We start from the raw sequence: 24,095 nt of genomic DNA, 5'->3' as shown, positions 1-24,095 counted from the left end.
TGATACAAAAAGGGAAAGAATGTTCGTGCTAGACAGCATTATTACCATAGATGAAGGTGGTAGGATGAAAGAGTACACAACTTACTTGTAAGTCAGCGTTTATTGCTTAATATCAGTTGATCCAATCTAAATCTTTGTATTGCCAACTTCTAATTTGACTACATTATTCTTGAAGCGTCAACTTCTGGTTGATTATTTGCTTCATGTCGGTGAGGAAAGTAGGGCAAATAAGGTGTCTAAAACAAAGCTTCATGTAGTCAAGTTGAAGTGGGCAGATGGGATGAATACAGAGGAGACATGTATATACTCCCTCCGTCCCAATAAAAGTGGCCACATTTCCTTTTTGGGTGTCCCATTAAAAGTGGCTACTTTCTAAAAATGGCAAAAGTTTACTTTAATTAAGTCAACAATTACTCACTAATTTGGTGCGCCACCTAGAGACATTCATGGGTGATTATTCGTCTAATTGGAAGTGCATGTCAACTTTGACACGCATGAGGCAACTCCGCGTTTTGCGAGTTCGTTATTGCGCTACACTGGTAGGATGGGAGCACAATGAGAAATGAATGCTAGTAAGAAATGAAGCATTCGCGTATTACGCTAAGATTAGCATGAAGGCTTCAATGCCAACATGATGTTGATTGGTTCTTGACCTACTATGCATCTTGTTTTTATTTTTATGGATTTGTAGTTAAACATGTTTGGGTGGTCAATAATGACAGCAGAACTTTATTTTATTAATTCTTATTTCAATATACAAATTTTCAGCATTGTAATTTATAGAGTAGTTATTCTTCACATCCATTCCTATTTATATACCGTCTGAACGAACATGTGTTTAAACATAATTTTAATTGTGGTTTTATGGGTGAACAAATATTAATTTTTGCAATTCATTTATATGGACATTTAATGGTAGAACTTATGAATAATTGAACCTATAAATGAACATCGTTATTCGGTGCATTCATTTAATGAATATTCCTACTAAAATTTGTAGAACATTGTTGTGAACATGAAAATGCTCTATATATGAATGCACCGTATGAAAGAACATGTTTTTTTAGCATAATTTTAGTAGTGGTTTTAAAGGTGAACAAATACTAATCTTTGCAGTTGATTTATATGGACATTATATGTTTGAACTTATGATGGGCTGAACCTAAGTATGAACATCGTTATCTTGTTCGTTGACTTCATGAATGTACCCGTATGAATGAACATGAACATGAAAATGCTCTTTATGAATTTACCGTGTGAACGAACCTGGAAATGCTTATTATGCATTTTAAAATATTTAACGCGGTGAAACACCAAAGTACACGAATATTCTGGTGCACATGCGTGCTTCACGAATGTACTTCAGCCTACGTCAATGTAATTTGACAACTAAAAATATAAGTTTTCATTTTTAATTGACGTAGATTTTATCTTTTGGATAATTTGAGATCTTTTGTAAGAAAATAGGTTTTCATGAGTACATGCCCCCTTACTAAATTTATACAGCATGGAAATAAGTTAATTAATCAACGTTGTGAATTACAGATGAAAGATTGAGAATTGTTTGAACGTTTTTATGAACATGTGATTTCTTTAACATGGTAATCTGGCCATCACACGAAGTTAGAAATTTATTTGGTTTGTTTTGACATAGTTATGAAGTTAGAAATTTACCACAAAAATATAAATTCATAAATGTAACGTTCAAGTATACGGAACAATTCGTACGAGCAAGGGTTTTAGCTTTATCTTATTACTTGATATTAAAATATCATAATTTATAGCATTGTAATACATAGTTATTCTGGAAGTCCAATCTTATAAATATACCGTTTGAACGAACATGCTATTGAACATAACTTTAATAGTGATTTTATAGGTGAATAAATAATTTTTTTTGGAATTGATATATATAGACATTATATGTTTGAACTCGTGAAGAATTGAACCTAAATATGAACATCATTATTCTGCATGTTCATTTAATGAAATATATCGTGTGAACGAACATGAACATGAAAGTGCTCTTTATGAATGTACCGTATGAACGAACTTGGAAATTCTTATTATGAATGTACCGTAAAATATTTACACATGAAATACAGAAATTTGTTTGGCCATCAGACGAACAATGATTCGGCCTTATTTGAATTGGTTTGTATTGACATAGTTATGAAGTAAAGTAAACCCGAACTATATAAATTCATAAATGTAACGTTGAAATATAGTGGACAATTCTTACGAGCATGGGTTTCAGCTTTATGTCATTAATTACTATTGAAATCTCAAAATTTCCAGCATTGTCATTCATACTAATTCTGGACGCCCATTCTTATTTATATACCGTCTGAACGAACATTATTTTGAACATAATTTTAATTGTGGTTTTATAGGTCAGCAAATATTAATTTTTGCAATTTATTTATATGGAAATGATATGGTTGAACTTATGAAGAATTGAACCTAAAATTGAACATCGTTATTAGTTTCATTCAAATGTACTGAACCTTGGTGTGACCATGTAAATGCTCTATATGAATGAGCCGTCTGAACGAACATGTGATTGCTGATAATGCATTTTTAAATATTTAACACTCGGAAACACCAAGGTACACGAACATTCTGGCGAGCATGCGCGTTTCGCGAAACCACTTCAGACTTAATAAATGAAATTTGACAACTAAACACATAAGTTTTGCTTTTTACTTGACGTAGATCTTATCATTTTGACATCTAATGGTTTACTAAAATTTTAAATTAACGTAGATTTAATCTTTTTGATAACTTAAAATCATTTGTAAGGGCATAATGTTATATTGTCATTTATTTGTATATTGAAATTGTCATTTATTTTTATGAGCATGTGTTTGGACTTCTTAATATTTGGACATAAATATGAACTTCTATAATCTGGACATGAATTAGTGTAATATAATCTGGGCATGCCTTTCCACAGCTCCACAGAAGATCTCTGCATAAAAGAGTGAATTACATCGAATGGTTTATAAATTATTTTGATCATCGATACTAAGATTGGAGAGTATTAACCTAAAGATATAACATGGAAATAACTCAACCAATGAAATATGAATTGTAAAAACCAACACACAGTTCAAACTTATGAAAGATTAAAGTTGCGTGGAACATAGATTTCAAGAGTCGACGAATTTGGAAAGCTTCAACAGAAAACAAATTCTCTCAATAAAGTTCCATGAAACATAGCTGTCAAGAGTCGGCTGCTTTTGTCGGACAGTTCCTTGAATCATGATGTCCCTAAGTTTTGCATTTCCTACAAAGTCGCTTTGGTTTTTTTGCGAGCATCATTGCTTTCTCTTGCTCTGATTTCCTTCGTCCACCTACTCCACTTCCTTTAGTCTTTGCAATGTCGGGAGGAAGGACGCTGGGTGTATCAGTAGGGGCCGCACCATAGAATTCATTAAAAAGCCTAGTCTTCGAGAATTGTGGGGTGTCTGTTGATCCATTCTTTGCAAACCTATCTCGCACCTCAATGACATTATTATATAAATCCTCGGCCAACTCATTGTTGCCTCTAACATGCGCGATTGCCTCACTAACAACCTTAAATATGCTAACTTCCCAGCTTGATACAGGCTGCCTTGAGCTACTAGGCTGTAAATCGTATGACTCATTCGGGCATAAAATACTAAACTTGCACCACCGCACAGCAAGGTACTTTTGAGGAATACTATCAAGATTCAAAATTATGAATACAAAGAACAAATGCTTGCACGGCATACCTTTCCTAATAAACAAATTACAGCTGCATATGAATTCATCATGGGTTTTGGCGTGACGAACCAAAAAGACACCGTCTACTTTGTCATCAACTTCGTAGTATGTGTCGTTCCCTTCAGCCGTCATCTTATGCATTCCACAGGCCTTGCTTGCATGATCTATTTCATCCTGTACATATTTAAAGACAGAGTTGCTATAGACAACGGAAGCATTACGTTCGATGGGTAGATTTGTGACCATCATAGGAGTACGTGTCTCGTCGTTGTGAGTTGTCAATTTGTAATTGTACCGCTGCGCATCAAGACCACTGCAAAAATTGGTATAAAGTAATACCATATCCGAAGTTTTGTTGATGAATCTCTTGAAAAAGCTATTCTCACTTTCAGATGACGAAGTCGTACGAAATATGCCGCTCATGGATATATGTCTAAAATACGCAGGAATCCACATGGATCTCTCTTTGAACATGTCATTGAACCATTTGTTAGAAGATAGATCAAATTCTTGTATCATGTACTTCCATTTTTCCTCAAACACATCCGCATCATCGTCGTCGGTCCAAACAATACTATCGTACATTGTCTTGAAATCAGCATTTTCTCTCAGTCTCGGAGGCAACTTCTCAGCAACTTTAATATTTATGTGCCACATGCAAAATCTATGGTGTGTTTCCTTCCAACGAGATGCAACGGCTTTCTTGAGACCTGGGTCTTGGTCTGTTATAAGTATACGAGGTGCGTTTCCCATGATTTCAACAAACTTGTCCAACACCCAAGCATACGACTCTGTGTCTTCATGAGATATTAAAGCTGCTCCAAATGAAACACATCTCCCATGGTTATCTTTGCCAGTGAATGGGGTGAAAATCAGCTTGTACCTGCAAATTCATATATTTAAAAAAGACATGCATTAGTAGGTAATTACAACAAATACAATAAAATGTCCCAGAAATAATCCGGAAAACACCTGTTTGTGTTATAGGTACCATCAAAAGAGACGGCCTCTCCAAACAATCTGAAATTCTTGATCGAAGTCTCATCGGCCCAAATTATTCTACACAATTTATTGTCGTCTTCGACATCATGGAAGAACTTAAATTCGTTACCAAGTTCTTGCTTATTTGTAAAAGTCTCGAGTAGCATATGTGCATCAGATCCTTTCGAGTGTACCTTCAAGTCCCTGGCAAAATTCTTGAAGTTATTTGGCGTGCTTCCAATTCCTTCATAACTGCCCATAATCTCTGCGAACATTCTAAATGAACGCATTGGGCCAATGTTAGCCTTGATACCAAAAAGTATGAATCTTTGTTTGAATTCTTCCATATTCCTGTTGCTTGGCATGAGATCTCGTGCTGGTAGAGGAACCATAGAATGCGTATGTCCCTCAAAAAATTGAGTAATCTGGTACCATGTTCCCATCGCAAGTTTAAATATTACTTTAGCTTTACATTCAACCTTGCAAGATGTTGTCTTCCGTTTCTTAGAGGTTGAATCATTGATGCGGACGCCATGTTGTTTCGCCTTTGCCCAAACTCCTTCTCTGTTACACACAACATACTGTCTGGTTATTGTTTCATCGTTTGCTTTTCTGTTAGTGCTCATGCGAGCCTCAAAACCACATGCTTCTGCATAGTCCTTGTAAAACTTTATAGCTTCGGGCAATGATTGAAATATCATCCCAGTACATGGTTTGATAGAATCTGGACATCTAGGATAACACATTTGTCCATATGGCGTGCTTGGTTGGATGTTATCTGCAGGCAAGAAGAACATAGTAATTATAGTGATCACGGCCTATGAACATAGTAATGCTTGTTTTACTCGATACTGATCTTTCAAGATAATAACATTTTTAAAAAATAATCATTATAAACACTGATTCATTCAATCAACCTCATTTTGATTAATAAATATAACACTATAAGATGCACAATATATACTATATACAATGCAGTACATGATTCATGTTTACAAATTCGTTTTTCATAGTTATGAATTTCAATGGAGACCAACAAATAATCATTACAAACACTGATTCATTCAATCAACATCAAATAACTATTTCAGGGATTATGTGACGTGTATCCAGATGAGCAAACGTAATCTTACAAAATACATGAACTGTAAACGAGGGCGAAGAAGGAAGAAAAACGGCGATGAAATATAAACAACTGCGAAGCAAAAACGACGGTGGAGAAAATTACTGTAAAAATATGTGATACACATCATTCGCAAGTTCAACAAATATATTGTATAACTCTTTTGAACCATATATGATAGATAAAATTATGGTGATGTTATTAATCATTTTCAGTAACTTTACCTTGAACATCCATGGCGTCGATTGGAAGTACGATGGAAGCAGATCATGATGCACGCCGATGATGAGCTGTAATTGAGCATTCAAATTTGATGATGATAATATTCGAATTTAATTATGATAATATTCGAATTACTCGTTGTAAGAAACCTACTGCATGATTGTATTTCCCATAAATGTGTGAATTGATTGAATCTAATTTGGGTAGTAACGGATTCTCTTCAATCAAAATGACTGTGCTAGCGTCCGTTCATACAATGTTCGTAGTTCATGATATGGTAATCAGCTTAATTTTGAACCATCAGATCGACATGTATCAATGGTCCGAATTTGGTCTTGGTTCTTTGATTATTTTATGGTCTCCATAGAACTCTTGCCTATATATATGGGAGTGGTTCAATTGAGAAGCTCAAATGTGTTGAGAAGTTGAGAAGCAATGTAATAGATGAACATGTTAGTACATTTTGATGAACATGGTAATTAGACCCTAGATCAATAAATTCTTTGAACATACCAAATATAACTGACGAACATACAAATCTATTTAATTTGTTAAAAAATACGTCACCGACAAGGATCGAACCCCAGATCAAACTCGTGTTCATAAAAACTAATTGGCATGCTCATCTATTAGATTGCTTCTCAACTTCTCAACACATTTGAGCTTCTCAATATAACCTAACCCTATATATATATATATATATATATATAAAAACTAAATGATTATGAGATTCTATTTAAATATTTATAATAAAAACATACTCCCTCCGTTATACATGGTTGGCTCCGACACGAGTTTTAATAAAAAGTTGTTTGTAGTAATAATAGTGGAGAAATGGTCCCATATTGAGGGTATTGTTAAGTAGATTATGAGTAAATAGTGTAAGTTAAATGGGTAAAATTGTAAGAATTATATGTGGGGTAGTATCCAAAAATAGGGTATGCACAATTTTGGAGGACTACCAAAAAGGAAAGGTATGCATAATTTTGGGGGAATGATGGAGTACTATTTTTTATTGTATTTATATTATTGGGGTTAATGCCGCTAAATACCCCAACTATATTCATTTTCGCATTTGGCATCAATTACATCAACCACAGTATATTCTAACTAAGCTATTAAGCGATTTTTTCATCCGACAAACTAATTATATCTACTTGTTGATATTTCAAATGACATGGCTTAAATTGGTCGACGTGTCAAAGACATGAATTTTTTTATCATTATTATTAAATGATGTGTTGTGAAACGACGTCATTTCACTTACACTACAAGAAAAACGCACATACATAACGGAGTTTCTCCGTTATCTATACCCAAAAAAATCGTTATATATAGTAGTGTCGTCTATGATGCGCTCATACGTAACGGTAAAAAAACCGTTATCTATTATATTAGATAACAGTACGATACACTCATACGTAACGGTAAAATACCGTTACCTATAGTTGAATAGATAACATTACGATGCGCTCATACGTAACGCTAAAATACCGTTATCTATAGTGTAATAGATAACAGTATGTTGCTCTCATACATAACACTTAGTTACCGTTATCTATAGTATAATACATAACATTATTTTGTACTTTACATAACGATTTTAACCGTTATCTTATCATAATAAATAACAGTTTTTTACTGTTATAAATATTATTATATTCATTGTGTGATTTATTATAGGTGATAATTTGTCATTTTTTTGTTAATTTATCTCAAAAAATGAATAAATAACAAGATAATAAAACCATCAATAACATATATATATCATCCAAAACATTAATACATTATGACCCGAATATACCAAGTATCAAGTACATATCATCATTACAATTATTTTGAAAATTGAAAGTACCAAATATCTTATAGCTAAAATAAAATTATGAACATCGACTTAGTATGCTTTCTGCTCTCTAACGAGTCCTTCCGACAATTCACTTGCCTTTTCAGTTCTTGAACACCTCTTCTGCAAAAATGACATTAGTCATAGATATCAGGAGCGAACAATTCGTCAATAACAAATTATTTTATAGAGAAGAAAAGCAAGAACACACTGAAATATTAATCCTCACAATGAAATTTTATTTTATTAAGAAATTAATCCCCAAAAAATGAGTAAAGCAATTAATCCTCACAATTATTCACTTGCCTTTTCAATTCTTGAACACCTCTTCTGCAAAAAATGAAATTATTATGATCAAATCACCTTATAAATGTGATGGAGAACTATTTATATGTAGAAATAACATACCTTGCATAAGTTGGAATTCTACTTTGCAAAAATAAGCTCTGAACTTGAAAAATAAGCCCTGTGAAAGTGAAGTGTAGCCAATGATGTAAAACTTGGATCACTTATTAGCTCCTTCAAATGCCGGAGTAAAAGCTTATTATGCATGCCATAACATAAAAAAAATTTACCTTTTGAGAAACTCGAACTGCTTCAGTTAATACATGAACATATGAAGAGAAGCATCAGTTAAGACATGCTGAGAAATAGAAAATATAAAATTAAACCTCTTCGTAACATCAACAATTACTTAGTGTAGTAAGAATCAAGCAATAGGGAACATACCACACATGATGGAATTGATCTGAATCTGAACTATGGTCTGCCTACCAAAACAATTTCACCAATCAGCAAGAAAATATAGGGAATGAATATAGTTATAGATTGAGATAAAGAAAATATATAAGTGAATGAATTTGGTAATCTGCATAATCATATGTAAACTCAAATCAATTTATCCTAAGTATGCCATAAGAATTTGGTAATCTGCACTAGGAAAAAGAAACAATTAATCAATCATAGGAGTTGAAGAAAATGAGCATATAAAGAGATTAAAGCAATACACATTAAGTTATAAATGAAATCAGCCAGAACAAGTTCTAAAAAAACTTACCATTGCAACTTCACCTTTCAACATTGTAGGAATGCCTTCTAGCAATCCCACTATGATCTTGCTTTTGCCCAATACCTATCGTTTTGGAATACCAATGCCTGTAGTTAAGAGAGGTGACAAGTAAGATAGTCTCTTGCCATGTGAACATAAACATGAAAGCTAAGCAAATACTAAGTTTAGCTTTAACATGTGATCAAAGAGCCACTGCAAAAGTAACCCTGAGCAACAGGGAAAGAACTATCCAAACAAATGCTAAACAAAAGAAGCAAAGAATAGCTATAGCATGAATTGTGAGGCCCTAAGTATAATCAAGTGAACACACTCCGACCCATGGCCATCTAATTCTACTTATATATCTTTACATTGTAATTGTGAATATTCTACAAGAACTAATTCAACTAGGACATGAACAAGTATCAATGACAAAATCAATCCTACTGTAACAAACAGAGCTGCCTCTCCCCTTATCTTGCCACCTTTTATGACTACAATTCTATATAGGTAAACTCTTTCCACACCTATGATACCAAATGCTTAACTCACCTCCAAAATCAGCTCGAGTCGACTCAACAACAACCCCATCTAGTGTCTATATTGTACAATGATATATAACCTGCAGAAAGCATCAATATGAATTAAATCGCTTTCATTTCTCCAAAGATGAAGTTTCACGAGCTACTATCACAACACTGTCAACCTAATCACCCTCCGTCGGTGTCTTTTCACCAGCTCCAGGCCTTATCAACGCCTTCAGCTTATCCTAAAAACCATTGATCAAGTTTTCAGAAGAATCGCCTTCGAAGATCAAGTAAACTGCCCATTTCCTATCATCTACAGAATAGATAAACACAAACATATATGTTATCAGCTAGTTTCACGTATCAAATTAAATTAAAATACACTAACCGCACCCATCATGTTCCAAAACATTTCACGGATCAAAATCAATTAAAATTGTAGGTCAATAACTGAAACTCAATCGAAACCAGTGACATTTTACACAGCACAAAAACAAATTAGAACTGGTTGAGCAGCAAAAGCGGAAACCCTAACCTTAATTAATTTCGCAAAATAAATGGAAATATTTGGAAATTGGGTTCTAATTGCAGCGGAAATTGGGTCTTCGAAACTACTGCTGCTACAGAGTCTGTTGACGGAGACGCCGAGGCTGAAGGAGGCGGTGCGACGGAGAGCAGGTGGCGCAGCGGGGACTAGGCAACGCGTCTAGGGTTAGCAGACGACAGGCGAGATGGAAACCGCGGCGCCTAGGGTTAGCGACGAGGACAGGGGCTGCGAGAAGGGGAAGCGCGGAGCCTAGGGTTAGTGATGTAGACAGGGGCGGCGAGATGGGGTGGCGCAGCGTCACAGGCGGTGCGGGTCGCGGTGGCGAGATGGGGGCAGGCTGCGAGATGGAGGCAGGCTTGACTGCAGTTAGGGAAGAAGAGAGGGGGTAGCAATTTGGGGGTTAGGGCCTTAGTGATTTCAATTTATGGTTTTTTTTTTCTTTTTTTCAGATTTGCAGTTTTTTTAAATGAAAAATTATACTAATAATGTTTACTTAAAATAATTTGAAATGATAATTTAAAATTATTTCATTTTCAGTTCATTTTTAATAATTAAATTAACTCTAATTTATTTAAATATGAATTTATAAATAAACTTTTTTATTTTTTTATTTTTAAATAAACAGTTTTTGTTAAAAAATATAATATGGTTTTAAAAAAATAAATTGATAAAAAATTGAAAAAAGGAATTTAATAATTAAATTAACTCTAATTTATTTAAATAAGAATTTAAAAATAAACTTTTCACTTTTAAATTTTTAGATAAATAGGTTTTTGTTAAAAAAAATAGATATATTATGATTTTAAAAATAAATAAATAAAAAAACTGAAAAAAATATGATGTTCATACATAACAGTGATCGTAACGATTAAAATAACTGTTACAAAAGACGTTCATAGATAACGTATCTCATAACGGTTTAGAATTACCGTTATGTATCCATGCTCTTACATAACAGTTTTGGTAACGGTTTAGGATTACCGTTATGTATATGACTAATAGATAACGCTCATACATAACGCATTGCTTTATACCGTTATAAATGTATATACATAACACTACATACATAACGGAAATTTATCAAAACCGTTATCTATGTCAAAAAGGCGCTCATAGATAACGGTTTTTTAAAAAAACCGTTATGTATGATGTGTTATGTATGTGCGTTTTTCTTGTAGTGTTAGGCGGTAAAATTACAACTAAATTAAGGTTAGACGCCCAAGTGACCCTACATGTTCCCCCATTTCACCGTTTTTAACCTTTCTACACTAGTCCCCCCTTCTCGGGTCCCCTCATTTCACCTTCATTGTTGAAGCGGCCCCTCTAAAGTGCTGGAGTTGTCGCTTTTGAAGATCCCGATAGGAGTGTTATTTAATGGCGCCTCAATGGTAGGTTCTTCTTATTTATCTTTTTTGGAAGTGCATGTGTTAATTCATAGGGTTTAGTGTTTGTTTGTTTTTTATTGTGGGCGGGTTTCCGAAGTTCTGCATATGAAAATGTGTAGGATTTGTTTATTGTTTAGGGTTTATTTATTGTTTAGAACAGAACTTTGATCAAAGGTCTAATTGTTTTTTTATTTGTTTTGTTACAGTACGGAATTTGCTATTAACATTAGTTGGGGTGGTAAGTTTATTACAAAACCCAATGATAGATTGTTGTATTGTGGATTATGTCTTAGAATGTTATTGGATGCTGATAGGTTCAGCTATTTCGATTTAGTCTATGAAATTAAGAGTATTGGAATATATAAATGGACTCGGCTCTCCTATAAAATCCCAGAAACTGATGTATATATGGACATAGTTGGGGATAGGGAAGCGGTGACTATGCTGGATATGCTACATGCTAAGATAAGGGTGTTAGCTATATATGTGGAAAAATGGTAAACATTAGATCAACTGACAGAGGGTGATGTATTGGGTGGGCAAGATGATGGTGGGGTAGTTGAAAATGAGGCTGGTGAGAGGGTTGATCAGTTCGGTAGGAAAGATGAGGGTGGGGGAGTGGATAATGAGGGTTTGGGCAGTGGACAGATGAGAGTGAAAGTAGTGAGGATAATGACTGGAATCCTAACAGTGTGGGAGTGAATTTCGATATTAGTCTAGATGATTTGGACTACATTTTAAATGAGGAATTCATTCAATCAAGTATGAATCTTAAAAATTTAGAAAACTTGTTTGATTTAGCTAATGCAGCTGAAGTGATAGAAGACTTTGAAGCGTGTGTCTGAGTATGATGATTTTGAGGATGATGTGCAATCCTCTGAGACATGAGGATGTTGAAGGTGAGAGGCATATGAAAATGAGGATGATTTATAACCTTAAATGTGATTTGTATATTGTCTTAGGGATGCAATTTTAAGATGGTTTAGTGTGCAGAAGTGCTTTGACTTCAATAGCAATAGAAACTGGTAGGTTCATTCACTTTAGAAAGGTGACCAAGAAATGTTGCCTAGCTAAGTGTATTCCTCCTTGTCCTTGGAGAATGTTTGCTAGCCTTGTTAGAAATTATAGTACTTACTTTTATAGTGAAAGGGTATGAGGGTGATTATACTTGCAATAAGCAGACTAAGAATAAGTTGGTTGGTTCTAATTGGATTGCTCAGAGGTATTTGAATGTCTTTAGGGTCAGGTATGTATGACATGAACATTAAAGAGTTGAGAGATGACATTCTGGTGAGATTCAAGACTGAGGTTTTCTAGAGAAAGGTTGTACAAAGCAAAGAGAAAGGCACAAGAGATGGTTAGAGGTTCTGTGGATGCACATTATGCATCCCTTAGGAGGTATGTAGTTGAGCTTTAAAGGGTACACATTGAGGGTAGGTTTGAATTGCTATTGAAGGATGGTAATGTATTCAAATGGTTGTATGTTGGTTTTAGTTAATTGAGAGTGGGGTTCAAGAGAAATTGTATACCTATTGTGGGGTTAGATGGGTATTTTTTTTTCAAGACTTACCTGGGAGGGATTCTACTGTGTGCCACGAGAAATGATGGAAACAATCAAATGTTTCCTGTAGCTTGGGCTGTTGTAGAAATAGAAAATAAATCTTGTTGGACTTGGTTCATCAAATGTCTGTGTGAAGATCTTGGAGTATCAGATGGTGAAGGATGAAGCTTCATCAGTGATCAACAAAAGGTGATCTCACTTAATGTGATATTTGTGAAGTTTATATGATGATAAGTGCAATATTCAAATTTATGACATATTGCATGGGCTTGAGAATGTAGTGCATACTATAGCATCAAGGGCCAAACACAAAAATTGTACAAGACACGTTTACATGAATTGGAAGAAGCTCCACAAAATGATCACATTCAAGAACCTGTTTTGGAAGGTTGTTATGTGTACAAACGAAGCGGACTTCAAATTGGCAGTGCAAGAGTTGAAGAAAGAAAACTAGTCAACTTATGATGTTTTCATGGCAAGGGATCTCCACATGTTTTGCAAAGCTTTTATCTCTACTAGTGTGTGCAGTGACTCAATAGATAACAATATGAGTGAGGCATTTAATGACTACATCTTAAATGTTAGGGGTAAACACATTATACATATGTGTGAGGAAATCAGAACTTCTCTAATGGTTGAACAAGTAAATAAGTTTGCCAAAATGAGTTCTTGTGAAGATAATATTTGAGAAATATATTAGAAAGAAGAAGGGATGCTAGTAGTCAATGTATTGTTTACCCTGTATTATGAGATAGGTTTGAGGTGCTTTTACTGGCTGATAAGTTTGTAGTTGATTTAAGGGAAAGGTTTTGTACTTGTAGAGTGTGAGATCTCTCTGGTATCCCATGTTCTCATGTGTTATCTATCATTCACTACATGAACCTAGAACCAGTTGACTATGTCAACTGTTTTAAGATATCTATTAGCGTATGAGCAAGGTCTACAGTCTATAAGAGGGAACACATGTGGCTTGAGGTAGGAGGAGAACCAATGAAACCTCTAAGTTTCACTAAAAGGGCTGGTAGACCGAAGAAGAAAAAAGTAAGGGCTCCAGAGGAGAGGGACGGCAAGAGGCTAAGCAAGCATGAAACTATGCTCTATGGTAGATGCCACCAAGAGGGACACAACACAAGGAATTGCCAGAACACCACAATGCAATTTGTGAAAGAAAAAGTACAGCTTTTTAATTCTTCAAAATGACTTACTAATGGAGTTCATTATCTTATACAGATAGGTAGGAGAAGGCCAGAGAAAGTGAGGGGCACCACAATCCCTCAAAAGAATGTAGCAAGGGCTTCTAATGCTACAAACAACCAAGAACTCCAACTACTAAAACTGGTATATACACTGATAGATGGGGCATCTATAGGAAATTCATGCATCCGATGAGAGGTGGTGGTATATCAAGAAACACTTCAACTTTAACTGAGACAACAATAGATGCAACGCCAGATGTGGAAAACACACAAGAGAGTGCCAACACTTAGATGTAGGTTGGAATTTTTCAAGAATTTAATGTATGGTAGTTAATTTGTTGAAATAAAACAATACTTCATCCGTCCCACGAATCTTGACACATTTCCAAATAAGGTAATAATTATTACTCCCTCTGTCCGCCAAGATTATGGCACAATTACTATATCGGACGTCCGCCAAAATTATGTCACTTTCCTTTTATGGCAATGGTCCCACCATTTACTTTTATATTTTATCCTTACAAACACTCTTTATTTACACAAAACCCACCTTAAATTCAATCTCAACCACACATCTCATAAAGTGGTGGGACCCTTCCTCCACTACATCAAAATCATCATCAATTTTATTAAATGTCGTGCCCAAACAATTTGCCATAATCTTGGCGGACGGAGGGAGTATCTTTCATCTCCTACCTTATCACTTTTATTACATTCTCTCTCATACTTTATCACTTTTATTACCTTCTCTCTCATACTTTATCACTTTTATACTTTATTAACTACACACTTAAAATACTAATCTGCAACTCCTTAATTCCCATGCTGAAACCAAACGTGTCAAGATTCATGGGACGAAGAGAGTATATAGCTTTATGTTATTTTGAATCTTTTTTGTGAACAACACTTGGGCAGATTTTGAATCATATTGAAAACCTATTATTTGCTCAGTTTATGTTTTCTCATAGCTTTGTTTATGTTCATGTATTGCAATATACAAAACTTAAAGGTTATGCTTGTTCATGATCACATCAATACAACCAACAACACATCAATAGATAACACACAAACTTGTTTATGACTCAAAATAGATAAAAATAGATCAATACAACCTTTAACATTCATGATAAGTCCCAAAATAGTTTGGCCATAACCTACAACAATCACTAAATACCTAATACTCTACTTCACCAATGAAGCCCACACAACCAACAACAAAATGAAAATGATGAACATCATATTCTTCCACTGCACTTTCTTCATCATTTGTTCCATTATAGCATCCGATTTCTTAAGCTCGACTCAGTGGAAAAAGCAAGTTGTTCCTTCAACTCAACAGCTTCCATCATCAAAGCTTCAAGTTGTTTCCTCATTTCGTTGATGTCAAGAAGCTCACTTGTCTTGTCCCTATCTACCTTCAATTTGTTGAAGCATATTTTGTAGTAAGGCCTCAGCTCCGGATCTACCTATTGCCAAACACCAAAATCATCCCACTGACAATCAAGCCAAGTATATAGTTAGAAAACCAAACCACAATTTAAATTAGCAAAACATCAAATTATGGCTTACCTGATGAACTCGACAGCAATAGAACCTACGTAGAGGCTTCTTCTCCGTGTGGGAAGTCTTGCATTCCACATGACGATCATGGTCACATCTTAATTCCCCATCAAACTTATTACATTTCCGAGTTTGTGAGGAAGCTTTGGGGACGTGTACGAACCACTCGATGAGTTTGCCATTAGAGAAATCTCACTATGGTTCCGAATTCGTAGGTGTGAGAGGACGAAGAATAGAGCAAGATGGAATTTCATTGATGTCAAGAATAGGAACCCTAGTTATAGAGAGAATCCTAAAAATTTGTGGGAATTTAACCCTAAATCGAATTTCAGCAAAATGGCGTCATTTCCCACTTATTTAAATTAAACGTGAAGGAAAACGACGACGTTTAGAATATCGAAAGTTATTTACACGTAGACATTTTCGACTATCAAGTCAGCTTCAATTTTGCCGAAAAATTACATAGAGTGCAAAAACCGATTAATAGCTTAGTTGGGATATATTATGGCTGAAATTTTATAATTGATGCAAAACTGCGAAAATTAATTAAAATAGTTGAGTTATTTAGCGGCACTAACCCCTTATAATGTTTATACGATAATCGAGTTAATATTTATTTTATATACAAAACATTTCACATGCAATGTACAAGTTGAAATGCTAGTTATATACTCCATCCGTCCACAAAAAATAGTCTATTTTGTCATTTTTTGACGTCCACAAAAATTAGTCTATTTCTATTCTTGGAAATTTTATATCACATGGTGGGCTCCCTTTCTCTATTCACAATACAATTAATTATCATTATTAACATTACATTTTAAGTTGGATCCTTTCTCCACTCACAATAAGCACGAAAATACCCGACCTTATACCAAAATCTGATTTTTTGACAAACTTTTTAATTGTAGCAAAAAATATAACGACCTTGCAATCGGTTGCAATATCGGTCAGGAGACATTTTTCTTCCAAATTGATTCTGAAGTGGATCTCAGGAAAGTTGAGATGGCTAGTCGGGCCGACTAATGAAACGATGTCGTTTTCATTTGCATAAAACAACATCATTTTAGCAAGAAATAAATCGGTTGCAATACATATAAGGATTAGAGATTAGATCGAGTTTATCTCACCATCTCTTCTTCCCATCATTCTTCCATCTCATTCGACAGAATTCTTCCAGAAATTCATCTAATTTCTAGAAACGATATTGTTTTAGTCCCAATCGAAAACAATATCGTTCAGTCATTGCACACACACCAGGCCACGTATACAATTAATTTTTACCACATCGAATAAAGTCACACGTAAGCAGTCAATCCTAATTGAATTTAACCGGAAAATGTCTCCGAACCGACATTGCAACCGATTGCAAGGTCGTTATATTTTTTGCTACAATTAAAAAGTTCATCAAAAAACCAAATTTTGGTATAAGATTGGGTATTTTTATGCAATTTACCCTAAATAGTAATCATAATTAGGGATGGCAATCGGGTACGACGGGCATGGATAATGGCTATCCATACCCATACTTGCGAACTAAATGGATAGTGGATTTTAACCACGAAACTATCCGTGGATATCAAATGCTATCCAAACCCACCACCCACGGATACCTGCTACCCGTCGGGTAACTGTCAACCCGTTATCCGTCGGATACTCGCCACTCGCTATCCACCGAATACCCGCTAAACATAATTTAAATATAAATTAATAACAAATTTAACACAAAAAAAGAAATTCACCTCAAATCACATAGTTCAAATCCACATATTGTATCAATGTTCAAATTCACAAACTATAGTTCAAATCCACATTCATATTTTAAGGGTGTTTTGTGGGTATTTTACTGGTTATTTGACGGGTATTTCACGGATATTTTCGCATGTATTTCACGGGTATTTTTCGTGGGTAAATGGGTTTCGCGAGTAGGGATAGTAAGTATCTAAATCCATACCCACAAATTAAATGGATAGTGGATTGTAACTATGAAACTATCCATGCATATCAAATGTCTTTTAAACCCACACCTATTAGAGTCAGATAGTTATGAATAAACGTTACCCACGGGTAAATTGTCATCTCAATAGTAATAAGTACTATAGGTTGATAATCATACATATATATCTATACATATATTAAAGCATAGATTTCTGGGGGAATGTGTTTCCCGCCATTGCACACATCAATTTATCCAGAGGGTAATTTTGTTTGTTTTATGTTATCTGCTGAACATTGCTAAGATGTGCAATTTTGGCTCCAATAATTGGAGCCTAAATTCAAATTCAAAATTTAAATTCACCATATCTTGGAGCCAATTTACTATGAATTTAGTCTATAAATACCAGATGATTTGGAAACTACACCACAAAGTCTGGAAAAGATCTTCTCTATGTAAACTCTTTCTCGAGTTTACTTGTGCGGACTGGCTAGGCGGAGGCGCCGAGGTCGGAGAAGGCGAGGCGACGACAAATGCTGAGCTTGCGCACTGAGACGGAGCGGGGCAAGGTAGACGCAGGCTGCTGCTGAGGAGTTTCCGAGGTGAAGCCAAATGGGCGACGGCAACAAGAGGAGGCGGACGACGACCGGCGGAAGACTTAGAGAGGTTGCTGACGAGACAGAGAATGAGAGCGAAAGCATAGGGAATTTAGAGGTGAGTGCAGCGCAAATGAGTTTGCAACACTAATGAAGAAGAAGAACCACGAAAAAAACTGAAGAAGAATGGAAAAGATGAAGAAGCGGCGCTAAGACTGGGAAGAAATGCAAGTTAGGGATATTAGGGTTTTATTTGTTTTTATGCCATCTCATTTCATTTCATTTTAGTTGGGTTCTCATTTTGTTTAATTTTAGTATTATTATGGGCCCAAAGTTATTATAAACACTATTGACTTAAGCATTTTATTTATTGAACTAAACACTATTGGGTTGTGAAAATTGTTGACAACAAATTAAATACAAAACCACCGAAAATTTTATTGTTACAATATTAATTATAAATTTTAATTTCTTCCTTTTTCTTCTCATTTTATAGATAGGGAACATTATTCTCATTTTCATGTAATTATATATAGGATAAAATATGCAATATAAATCTTTAACGAAAGATATTTTTTAATTTTACTATTGCAATATTATTTATAAATTTTAATTTCTTCCTTTTTAGTTGTTTGGACATTCTAGGCTATATAAGATCTCAGTTAGAGTTTAATAAACCTAATTGTTTGATAATATAATATTTAATACAATTATTTTCTCTCTCTCTTGATATTAGTTTTATTAGTAATTATTTTATCAACATTTTATTATACATAATTTTTTTAAAATAATACTCTTATTGTGCATCGCACGGGATACAACTAAATATTCTATTAAATCATGGATTATGATTGCAAGTAAACCATACAAATTCAATTTTATTAATGAAGATACATGCATATAATTATTTAATATAAACTGTGACCGATCCTATTAATGAAGATACATACAAATTCAATTTTGAGTAGCAATTTTTTTTAAACTGTGACGGATCCTATAAAAATGAATTATTTAATATAATTAACTAAGATCTCACTTAAAAAAAAGAATAATAATGGATATTGAGAATAAGGGACTATAGTAACTATTATTGATATACATACAACTCATTGCATTTTAGGTAGAAACATATACAACACGACATTTTAATAGATTATTAATTTATATGTATAGATATAATAGAGTATGGCTTCACATGTATTGCATCGATTGATTGTAAAATTCAATAAGTGATGTGGTTGGATGTTTCACCTTACTAGCATTTTGAAAAGAATTGTAACAACAAATAAGAAGATAAATAAAATGAAAATAAAAAGAAAAATATATAGTATAAACATAAACCTTCAAGTTTATTATAACTACAAAATTGTCACTTAATTTTGAAATTAATTTAAAATTGATTTCAAATTAAAAACTCCATTTTTAATATAGTATAGATATAGATGGGAAAACCAAATTAAATACAGTAAATAATACTAACAATTTTCTTTTTGGCGAAAATTTAGTGCCTAAGAAATTACATGCATCGATACTCATTTTATTTAATTATTAAACTCATCACTAAATAATATAAAGTGGTTTTTATAAATATTTTTATTTCTAGGGGAAATACAATATTTGATGGATAGCAATCATGACATTCGCTATCCAAATTCATTCCATGGCATTCCTTATACAATATCAGATCATTCCAGATATTTATTTCGCTAAACTCTTTATTCTTGGTTTTTCTGATTTTTAACGAGATGTATCATTTATAAATATTGTTATTCCAATTCTTTAATTTATTTTCTGTATTTATAGTTTTTACATTTTTTATGTGGTACTTTTGTTTTTATTTTGTTTAGTTTTTTATTATTTACCATTAGTCTCAATTACAAATCATATGCTAACCAATTATTACAATGGAGCATGACTTGAACTTTATTTCTAAACTTTCTCTGCAGGGGACTCGAACCTTATTTCTACTTTATTTCTAAATTTCAAAAGTCCATACATCTCTAGGGGAATGTGTTTCCCGCCAAAAGCAGCTGCCTTTCATCCAGTGGATATCGAGCTTTCTATCTGCTGAGTTAGGGGTGTGCAGACCCAACCTGAACCCGTCAAACCCGCCCGGACCGGCGGGTTCGGTCCAGACCGAACCAACCCAAGACCTATGTTCGGTCCGGTCCGGGTCAATTTTCTTGGACCGAACTTTTGTCGGGTCGGTCCGGGTCAAAACCCGGTCGAACCCGCCGAACCCGGACCGACCCATGTATTTATAAATTAATTATTTTTTATATATTTAATATTTAAAATAGTATTAATAAAATTAAATTTTCAGATTTCTAACCCCTAAAGATTGAGTTGTGGATTGTCAATGATGGAACTATGATATTGATATGTATTTGTATCGTATTTATTATGTTTTATGTATGAAAATTAAGTGTGAAATAGGGAAAAAAAAATTCGGCCTCGGCGGGTCGGATCCGGACCGAACCGGACCCGTTGTTCGGGTTCGGTCCGGGTCTGGGTCGGCCCGCACACATTTTTTCGGTCCGGGTCGGTCCGCTCTCTCAAAATTTTCGGTCCAGCAAACCCGGCGGGTCGGTCCGGGTCCGACCCGCTGCACACCCCTATGCTGAGTAAAGTTTATGACTTCTGGCCCAAATTTGAGACTGCATTAAAAATACCAAAATTTAATATATATTTTTTTTCAACAGCTGGCACAGTTAATTCCTTAAATTTTGGCTCCAAAAATAGCGCCCAAACCACAATTTGAAATTTAAAAACAACTAATCTTGGAGCCAATTTGAAATTTAAAAACAACTGGATCCGCGACTATTTATGTTGTACTATCTTATAATCTAACTGTATGATATGAAAGTCTTTTGTTTTTTTTGTTTCCATATTTTGTATTATGTAATGTAAATTTTCATTTTCATTTATTTACTTTGTATTTTGTTTTATATCACTTAAATATATATTAAAAATTATATATTGCTACTATTATATATGATAAACACGTATTAATAACTGGACCGTGCAAAGCACGGGTATAATACTAGTATATATATATCTTCAATCATCCGATATATTTTCAAAAGACGGCGCAGATCCGCAATCAGAAAGACGCTGGTATTTCGTCAAACACTCCGCTAATTTGCTCTTAAACTTCATCGATTAATTGATTACTAGTCTGAAGGTTATTCAATCTCGGCTCTTCCTCTGGCCTTGTCGGTGTCATCAATTATGATCATGGGCAGTCAGATGTCGTCACCTCCGATCCCAAGATGTGCTGTGATTTGTTCTGGAGCTGAAAAGGATACAATAGCAAATCAGTTGAAATTGGATTCAGTGTAGACCATTGAAGTTCCGAGATGAAGCCAAAGTCGCCATCGAAATCAAAAATCCAAATCGCGGGGTTTTCCAATTCCAACTATCCCAGATTGCGGAAGCTCGTTGCAATCTCCCTTTCGGTAATACTGATTTTAGGTTTAGTTAGCATATATTCAATTTTTAAACATCGCGTTTCAATGTCTGAGAAAACGAGCTCATTTTTCACTGTTGTATTGGACTGTGGAAGCACTGGCTCCAGAGTAAATGTGTTTGAATGGATGATTGGAAATGGGAGTGGGAATTTACCTATTTTATTGCGTAGTTATCCAGAAAATGTGAATCAGAGCAATGGCTGCCAGTATCACTGCTTTCAAACTGAGCCTGGCTTGCATAATTTTGTTAGTGATACAATTGGGGTTAGGGCTTCTTTGGAGCCCTTGATCAGATATGCAGAAAATTGGGTGTCTTTGGAGAGGCGTGGAGCAACGCCTCTATTCGTTTTGGCTACTGCAGCAATGAGGAGGTTGGGGGCTGAGGCTGCAGGCCGAGTTCTAGGTGATGTCGAGAATGTAGTGAAAGAGCATGGCTTTCTGCATAGGAGCGGCTGGATCAGGGTGTTGAGTGGGAAGGAAGAAGCCTATTATGGTTGGGTTGCTTTGAACTACAAGTTGGGGGTGTTTGGGCGTTCGTCAAGGCTGCCAACGTTGGGGCTTCTTGATTTAGGAGGCTCGTCATTGCAGGTGGTGGCTGAGGGAGGCGTTCCAGTGGGAGAAGAGTATGCTATTAGATCAAAGATTGGGGCAATTGCGCATGATCTTGCAGCTTATTCGTTACCAGCTTTTGGTCTGAATGAAGCTTTTGATAGGACTATTGTTATGCTAAGTCACACTGAGGCCCTCAGAGAAGGTGGTGGTGGTGGCTTGTTTGAGGTCAGACATCCATGTCTAGGCTCTGGTTTTGTCCAGAATTACACATGCCGCGGCTGCTTTGGTGTCGATTCTAGAGCCTCGAGATATTTGCAAGATAAAGGGCTGAACTCTGTGCTCCTTGTTGGAGAACCAGATTGGAAGAGGTGTGAAACAGTTGCAAGGGCAGCTGCTATCAATTCAAGCAGTTTGGAGTGGTCAGACGAGCTTGATCAATCAAAATGCCAAGGCTTGTTTTCTTATGGAGAGGGTAATCTTTTTGCAAGTCTTATTAAATTCTTGGATTTTTTTTACCCTACTTTGTTTCCTTACGGTATTACAAAAATTTCATTAATTTATTTTATGTGGTTTCATAAATTTAGGGGGTGTTTGGCTAAATTTATTTTAAACAACTTATTAGACCTTTCAAGAACTTGCAAGTTGTCAAAGCGTTTGGGTAATTGAGAGATTATAAGTTGGAGATAAAAAAAATCATAATAGTTAGAAATTTAGGGAGAGAAAATTGAAAGAGATATGAAATCTGGAAGAGTATATGATGAAAATAACAAATCATAATAGAATTATTTTTGTAAAACAATTGTTGTTTATAAGATTCTGAAAAATAAGTTGGGATTGAGGAACTTATTTTTGAGAAGATTATAAACTGTTGGAGCTTATTTTTACAATTGATTAGCTACTTAAGCTTATATTGCCAAATATTTTTCGAGAGTTTATAAACTTCTAAACAATTTATAATATGCTTTAAGGAGTTACAAACTTAGCCTAATACCCCCTTTAGTTGATTGTGATGACTAGTTATCAGTCATCAGTTATCACTTATGTAAAGTAATTATACAGGTTAGGTGTGTGTGCGCTTGATATACCAGCTCCCCGAATCCAGAGCTTGCTATTTTGAGTTTGACGTGTTGGTTTTAACCGCGACCATCTACTCCGCTGCAGGCACCGTAAAGCTTAACCTAACCAAAACATTGCACTCCATCTCAAGATATCACGCACTGTCAGGGTTCTTCGCTGTCCACAACGCCTTAAACTTGAGCCGGAGTTCGAACCTAACCATGATGTTGGAGACAGGGCAAAGGTTATGCTCCGGATTATGGTCTGGTCGGAACAACACCAACGCGCAGAACTGCTTTCGAGTTCCTTACTTGACATCACTCCTCACAAACGCCCTTTGCCTGAGCGGTGTAGAGATCATATTTGGACCCGGGGATGTTTCTTGGACACTAGGCGCTTCGCTCGTCGAGGGGGATTTCCTGTGGCATCGAGTAGAGAAGTCGAGAGATGGCATGTTCACGCTGAAAGACACGGTAACGAGACCTTCCACGATACTCGTGTTTGTTTTGCTGTCATCGCTTCTGGTTATTGTTTACTGCTGTCAAATTAAGCTGCCTATGCCAGCAAGGAAGAATGTTGGTTCTAGAACATCATTGCCCTCGTATTTGTGTCCTAAACGACAGCCTAATTGACTGTCTTGCATTACAAAACCAGAAAATTCCATCATTCTTGTAGTGTATGTAAACTTTAGAATACCTCATTGATAGTACAAATTCATTTTAAAGTTAACTTTCCTTTTTAT

General features: G+C 35.0%; 3 protein-coding genes across 26 annotated transcripts; 1 reads left to right on the top strand and 2 right to left on the bottom strand.

Annotated features, from left to right (window-relative positions):
• Window positions 1-3,273: 3,273 nt before the first annotated feature.
• LOC131023281 (protein FAR1-RELATED SEQUENCE 5-like) lies at window positions 3,274-5,432 on the bottom strand. Its single transcript, XM_057952828.1, has 2 exons — window positions 4,723-5,432; window positions 3,274-4,633 (listed from the first exon to the last, which is right to left on the bottom strand). The coding sequence occupies exons 1-2, from the start codon at window positions 5,430-5,432 to the stop codon at window positions 3,274-3,276; spliced, it is 2,070 nt and encodes a 689-aa protein (XP_057808811.1).
• A 2,383-nt stretch (window positions 5,433-7,815) lies between these two features.
• Window positions 7,816-10,574, bottom strand: LOC131019897 (uncharacterized). Of its 22 annotated transcripts, none has more exons than XR_009100531.1 (9): window positions 10,030-10,466; window positions 9,674-9,807; window positions 9,520-9,589; window positions 8,977-9,074; window positions 8,649-8,685; window positions 8,495-8,562; window positions 8,328-8,385; window positions 8,212-8,249; window positions 7,816-8,042 (listed from the first exon to the last, which is right to left on the bottom strand). XR_009100531.1 is itself a non-coding variant. In XM_057948504.1 (9 exons), exons 3-9 carry the CDS (start codon window positions 9,556-9,558, stop codon window positions 7,946-7,948), a joined length of 354 nt encoding a protein of 117 aa, XP_057804487.1. In that variant the 5' UTR covers window positions 9,559-9,589; window positions 9,674-9,800; window positions 10,030-10,468; the 3' UTR covers window positions 7,816-7,945. The 22 variants fall into 22 exon arrangements, 13 of the variants coding, with proteins under 13 accessions (XP_057804487.1, XP_057804489.1, XP_057804495.1 ...); XR_009100530.1 differs by having other exon boundaries at window positions 8,649-8,689; window positions 10,030-10,464; XR_009100536.1 differs by having other exon boundaries at window positions 8,495-8,511; window positions 10,030-10,463.
• Window positions 10,575-21,333: 10,759 nt separating this feature from the next.
• LOC131019893 (probable apyrase 7) lies at window positions 21,334-24,082 on the top strand. Of its 3 annotated transcripts, none has more exons than XM_057948494.1 (3): window positions 21,345-21,733; window positions 21,841-22,769; window positions 23,459-24,082. In XM_057948494.1, exons 2-3 carry the CDS (start codon window positions 21,872-21,874, stop codon window positions 23,983-23,985), a joined length of 1,425 nt encoding a protein of 474 aa, XP_057804477.1. In that variant the 5' UTR covers window positions 21,345-21,733; window positions 21,841-21,871; the 3' UTR covers window positions 23,986-24,082. The 3 variants fall into 3 exon arrangements, with proteins under 3 accessions (XP_057804476.1, XP_057804477.1, XP_057804475.1); XM_057948492.1 differs by having other exon boundaries at window positions 21,376-21,412; window positions 21,521-22,769; XM_057948493.1 differs by having other exon boundaries at window positions 21,334-22,769.
• Window positions 24,083-24,095: the final 13 nt, after the last annotated feature.

Source organism: Salvia miltiorrhiza, chromosome 4 (assembly GCF_028751815.1).
Source record: "Salvia miltiorrhiza cultivar Shanhuang (shh) chromosome 4, IMPLAD_Smil_shh, whole genome shotgun sequence".
NCBI classification, from domain to species: Eukaryota; Viridiplantae; Streptophyta; class Magnoliopsida; order Lamiales; family Lamiaceae; genus Salvia; species Salvia miltiorrhiza.
This window is presented reverse-complemented; position numbering and strand designations above follow the sequence as displayed.